Source organism: Fundulus heteroclitus, unplaced genomic scaffold, assembly GCF_011125445.2.
Source record: "Fundulus heteroclitus isolate FHET01 unplaced genomic scaffold, MU-UCD_Fhet_4.1 scaffold_52, whole genome shotgun sequence".
NCBI lineage: Eukaryota > Metazoa > Chordata > Actinopteri > Cyprinodontiformes > Fundulidae > Fundulus > Fundulus heteroclitus.
The window spans coordinates 1,345,232-1,351,425 of NW_023396945.1; the positions used below are offsets into that span (position 1 = coordinate 1,345,232).

General features: G+C 44.6%; 1 protein-coding gene across 1 annotated transcript; it reads right to left on the reverse strand.

The window, feature by feature from the left end:
• Positions 1–2,339: 2,339 nt before the first annotated feature.
• LOC118560937 (protein phosphatase 1 regulatory subunit 3A-like) lies at positions 2,340–4,295 on the reverse strand. The gene is made up of 2 exons (XM_036132516.1): positions 3,350–4,295; positions 2,340–2,425 (listed from the first exon to the last, which is right to left on the reverse strand). Exons 1-2 carry the CDS (start codon positions 4,132–4,134, stop codon positions 2,422–2,424), a joined length of 789 nt encoding a protein of 262 aa, XP_035988409.1. The 5' UTR covers positions 4,135–4,295; the 3' UTR covers positions 2,340–2,421.
• Between the last annotated feature and the right edge of the window lie 1,899 nt (positions 4,296–6,194).

Below are 6,194 nucleotides of genomic sequence, written 5' to 3' on the forward strand. Positions count from 1 at the left end.
ACTGAGCAACCTCATACATTGCCTTGATACGGCCAAAGTTGCTTTCGTTACCTGTTTCTGAGGCAAAAACATCTTTGTTCTCCATATTTCTGTCCTCGTCAGTTTCCAAAGACACATCTAACGATGTCAGATCCGTTCTTTCTGGTTTGCAAATATAGACCAGACCATTAAGGCAACCTTCACTCTCAGTTTGGTTGGAATCTAATTCGTCAAATACCTGTAAAAAATTGTCTTCCACGAAAGACGTGTCAGTCTTCCTACTTTCATCGTCCTTGTTGACATCGGGGCACTCACAGTTTATCTCCCCATTGACCAGTTGTTCGGCTCCTTCGACAACATGCCCTGGCATAATCTGAACAGGTCTGGGACACGCCTTACTTTCGTCCTGTGCTAGTGTTTCATCTACATTTGCTGTTATGATGGAGGGATTTTGCTCTGATGACTGACACTGTGGTGGTTTAGCTACTTCATAGGCCATCATTTCCTTCTGTGCGTCTGTCTGGGAGTTGACACTCTCGGGTGGAACGCTGTCTTCCAAAAGACATTGCTGACCTGGTGATGTGTCAGTACTGCTCTGGTGTGGTTGGTTCTGGTTCTTTTCCATCTCAGTTGGATTCTGTGCAATGTCTGCACACCTTGGGGTCTTATCCACTCTCTCGTTCCCTTCAGAGGTCGGACTGATCAGTTTGACAGCTAAGCGTTCAACGTTTGACCCCTGACTGCCGGTCAGACTTCCCTGCACTTTGCCCATGCTACTTCTAGTGTTAATTGGAACAATGTCACAGGCCTGTCTGCTTTCACAGGGAAGATTAAAGTCTCTAGTATTTAAAGCGTTGTTTTCACCTGCCCCCCTCTGAAACGCTTGATGGTACAGCGGGGCAACCACTGAGCCAAGTGGGAAACTGGGGTTCCGGCTAATGAGGCTTTCACCATCCGGTGTCGCTGAGTTGTTAGTGCATGCTAAAGTCATGCATGTGTCCTGATTTGTGGTGACAATCTCGCCGACGTTTTGCTGCTCAGCCGGAGTGGGCTCACGGGCTGAAAGCGGGGGGTTGTTTGAGATATCTGAAGCACTCTCACCTCGCGCTAATACGAGCAGGTCAGATTTCATTTGCTTGGTGGACGTGTGGTCATGTGGGGGATTATGCAGAGGTGTGCTGCACGCTTCGAGGGCTTCAAAAACAACCTGAGGACATTGTGACTGAATTTTCCCCTCATCAAATGGCTGCAGGCCGACAACACGATCTCCTGGGATTGCTTTACAGGTTGCCTGTTTGGTTTCGGAGGTTCTTTTGTCCGTGCAAGCATCATCCCCTCCATCGTCTCTCTGGGCATAGTAGTCCCTCAGCCTGGCCATCCGTGCGGCTTTTCTTTGCCTTCTTCTGCTGCCGTTCTGTTTGTTCTCAACCTGTCCATCAACAGGGATACATTCATTTTAGATTGCTTAAACATACACACAGCGCCTTGCAAAAAAAGAAAAAGAAAAAAAAAAGATGTGAACATCTTGACATTTTGTCGCATTATAACCACACATTTCCATATATAGTCTGCAAAAGCAATAGATTTTTGGTGGAGATTCACCTGCCCTAAACATTCAGACAGAGACACAATAGAATGGCTTTGGATCAACAGCAAATTTCACGTTAGCCTGGCCACGCCAAAGTCCAGACCTAAATCCATTTTAGAATCTGTAGCACAACTCACAGTCATGCCCCTTCACGTTTGTCGCGGCTTGGTCTACACTACGCAAAGGAATAGCCTGAAATGTCAGTTTTTCATATGTGGAAAGCTGGCAGAGACGTACCGCCAAAGTGTTGCCTCAGAGGTCTGAATACAAATGCGTGCAAAACATTTCAGGTTTTGCTTTGCAAAGAAAATCAAAGCCTTTGTGCCAAATTCCCCGATATTTTACCATTACGCATTACTCTGTGGGGTGTGATCACATAAAATCCCATTGAAATACACTCAAGCTTTAATTTTAACATGAAAAGAAATTACAGAGTAGGATTGGTGCTCCTCGGCACTGCAGGTTGTAAGAAAAGAGTTTGTTGCTGCATGTCAGAGGGAAGTTAGCAGCCACGAGACACCGATGAAGTGCAAACATCAGGTACAAAGTGTCCCTCTGGTTCATTATGTAACGCTGATGTCCCTTAAGCTGCTGCAGCCCCGTCACGTGATGTTCCCACAGAAAGAGCAGCCGGGGTCAGGTTAAGTTTTCTGTTCTTCATGGGCTCCTAAAAATACTTCTCGCCTCTTTAGTTTAGAGGTGTATGTGCTTTCAGGCTGTGCAAAAATGGCAATTAGAAAAAAAAAAAAATTCTGCTCACCGACAACGTCTGACCCTCTCCGTTTGAAGTCGCTGAATGACCTTCAGAGATTCTCTTGGCGGTCGAAGCGCCCACCTCCGGTGCCCGCACAGACTCATCTGGAGAACAGAGACATTTTGTTCCGTCACTCTACCGGCTCAAACATTGGCTTCCACTTTTAGGACATCGTCCTTATTTCTCTCTTGGCAAAATGAAGATTCACCTGTTGACATATTTTCCTGTGTTGAAGCTGGCTTTGATGAAATGCTTTCCGCAGTGGAGACACTCTGACTGCGGATCAATCAAACGCAGTCAATTTCAGACCAGTTTTTCCCTTCCGCTTCATGTTTTTTTCGTTTTGAAAATATCACCAATCGACACAACGGGTGGGCGTGAGGCTCAATAGGTTGAGCTTTTACATAATGTTGTCGTCGCCTATTCGTTTTAGCTTCCCCTCGGAGGCCAGACGGTGAGGATATTTTTATCATCTGTGTCAAACTTGAGCAAAAGGTGGAGCCCAAATGATTCCCAGCTAAGGACTTCTACATTGTGAAGATTGATGATTGTTTTTCAAGCCAATCACTCTAACAAAATACTCACTAAAACAACAGCAGTTTGTAGTAGAATAACTTGGCTACTCATCCTCAATTTCTAAAATGAAAGAAATATCCAACAACACACTAAAGATAAATAAAACTTTCTTGAAATTAGTATATTTTTCCTTGATTTGAGCAACTAAATAAGACTACTTATTATATTTACCCCCAAAATAAGATAATTAGATATTCTGCACTTAAAATAAGATGATGGAGATGAATTGTTCTTATTTTAAATGCAAAATGCTTATTCCATTGGCAAATAGTATTATTTACCTGCCCAAATCAAGGAAAGATACAATAACTTCAAAAATGTTTTACTTACTTCTACTTTTTTCCCTTTATGCAGTGAATGTGCAGTTAGAGTGATTAAATAATGTGAATCTCATTAAAAGTAGAGCTGCTCGCTCTGAAATTGTTGCCAACGAATAGCTGCTCGCCCCTTACCTGGCGGCCTTCAGGCAGCTTTTCTTGTTTGCGCTTTCCCTCTGCGGCTTCTCCGTTCCCCCTCTCATTCCGCGCTGGCAGGAGACCACGTAGTTCCTGTCGTTATTGTTAGCCCAGAATGTCCCCGCCGGCGTTTCGTACCGCAGACAAAAGTCCACCCTGACTCCCTGATCCCCCAGCGGCGGCACCAAGGTGAGCTTAAACGAGAAGCTGTCCGTCACGCCGTCGCTCGAGCCGGGGACGTACTCTGCCAGGAGGTCAAAGTGGGTGACCCACCGGTCCAAGGAGGTTCTGATGAAGACCGACTTGTTGTAGGAGATGTTGAGAACGCGGATCACTCCTTTAAGTATCGTGGTCCCTGGGAGCAACCCGATTGTTTCCAGCTCAACTTTCTGATCCAACACTTTGGCGTGCACGTCTTTGGGTGACAGCGGCAGGGAGAAAGTTAGAGGCGAGAGGTGGTATTCCACTAAATCTTTACCCTCGCCGTCTGCCGAGTCATGGCCTGGCAGTTTTGGTACGTCCCACAGAGCAAACTCCTTCACTTGCACCAGACTGAGGCCTTTGGCGTCGGCGAACGACACCCTCCGGGAGCCGCAGAGAGGGGGCTCGGGATCTGAGTCTTCATCCGAGACCGAGCTCCTTCTGGATGGGATGGGAGAAGATTTGGGTCTGAAGCCGACGATCAGGTCGCCTTCGTCTTCATCGGGGTCCAAGCCGCTGAGGCCTGGCACTTCTAGGTAGTTGCAGGCCTCGGAAGGTCTTAGCCGCCCTGCAAACTCCATGAAGCTCCCCCAGCGAGTGTCGGTGGGAAACTGCACGGCTTCTGCTCCTGGCAGCTGACATTCAGCGGGCTCTGACTTAACAGATGGAGTCCAGTTACAGATGACATTGTTGCTAGGGCCAGCCCTATAAATAGGCCGGAAGGGACATGAAATATGTACAGTAGTCTGAGCTCAGAAGTTTGACCTGTTGGCCATTTCTTTCCTTCAGTCTGAGGGAACTCGCAAGTTTAGTCGTTTTAGTCGTATCTTTTTGTAAGACGTCCCCCATCGCTGAGGTTTTAGGGGTTTTCTTCTTGTGTAGCTGTCCTAATTGCTCCCAGGGGAGTTCAATTTTAGCGTTAGATTTTTTTACTTTACAATTTTTAGGGTTTATAGCTGTGGAAACTTTAATTTCACAGGGTTTTACGACTGCAAAATTATTTGTTTTTTCTCCAATAAATTTCTCTAATAAATATTATTGGATGTTAGGATGGCCATTTTCTCCCAGAAGACAGCATTGTTGACCTCTGGCTTGAACTGAAATTGTAACTTAGAGACGCAGATGTTCTCCCAGTACAACAGGGCTGTCATGCAACCAAGACACATTGATAGTTACAGTAATAAACAGTATTATTATTATTATTATTGTTATTATTATTATTATTTACTCTCCTGATGATGTGGATGTCATTAAGTCAGTCACTCTCCCAGTACTCTAAAACCTTTAGCATTAAACAAGATGCTGCTGTTTGATTCTATAAAATGTAAATACATCATCAACTATCAATCAATCAATCAATCAATAATCAATCAATCAATCAATCAATCAATCAATTTTATTTGTCAACTGCAATTTGCATTGCTATCGAAAATTCTGTTTCAGTACAACCGTCCATCCAACTAGTTGCATGTTTTTTCAGAATGATTACTTTTACTAAGAAAAATAGCTTTTCAAACCAACCTGGTCCCATGTGAAAACTTACTTGCCCCCTAAACCTAACAAGTGGTTGTGCAGCTCTTGCCATAAGTATTTGTTCTGCCCTCCCATAAGCTCATCTGGGACCCTGGTCAACACCCAGGATGCCCACTCAGCAGTTTACCTCCTTGTGACCACTGGAGACATTTCCCCACCAGATGACGCAGAGCACCTCACCTCCTAACTGCATCGACCCCCCTACCAACTGAGCTGCCTTCACCTTACAGGACAGCTCAGCCGTATATTCACACATCACCGTAGCACCTTCTTATTTCTTGTTCCTGTCCTTCCTTCCTCAGAGAACCGGAGCACCCAGAACACCCGTTACAGTAAACTTCGTAAACTGAATTATTCGCCGTGTCTCTCTGCATGTGGGCCAGATAACCAATTCAGATCGTGACAGCGAGTAACCTTTGTTAGTTTCTCTCAACCACATCTCTGTTAGCATGTCAATACAAATGTCTTCATGGCCTCTTTGTTCATGTTTCTACTTTTCAGCACTGGTTTGACTGCAACCGGATGCAACGATGCAGATTCTTTTTTGTTTCTGGCTGAAAGTTTTGAAAGGATTTGGCCAGATGGGGGTTAAGGGCACGCTGAATCCACCAGACATTTAAAAGTGCAGCTCTGTGAAGGACCAGGGAAGACTTAAAAAGGAGTACAGTACGTAAATACTTTGTGGATATTTGCTGGCAGTACAACCCCCGCGGCGGCAGCCCTGCAAAGATGATCCAGAGTTATGAAAGTTACCGAACGATTCAGCGTCTACACCTGCATTTATTCATTGCTGAAAACTAAAACTAATTTTTTAGTCTTCATGGATGTGCTTGATGTGTTGTTTTAAAGGAGAGCAAAAACTTTGACCAATCTGTTTTTATAGAGCCTTCTTTTGCTCTTTTCCTAGTTTTCAAAAAGTGCTACTACGCCTCGATAAAGGCTTGTTATCCCAGGAACACTGAAATCAGGGGAAACTATTATTTGCAAACACATTTATTAGTGCAAATCAATCGGCTGCAGCAAAAAAAAGTATATCAGCACTCTCTTTTTTTTTTTTATCAGATTAAACATCAAGTGATGCTAAATTAAAATGATAGCCCAGTGTGTA

Bases quoted from the DNA above. Each gene is read 5' to 3' on its own strand.
- LOC118560937 (XM_036132516.1), bottom strand. From the start codon at position 4,134: ATGGAGTTTGCAGGGCGGCTAAGACCTTCCGAGGCCTGCAACTACCTA.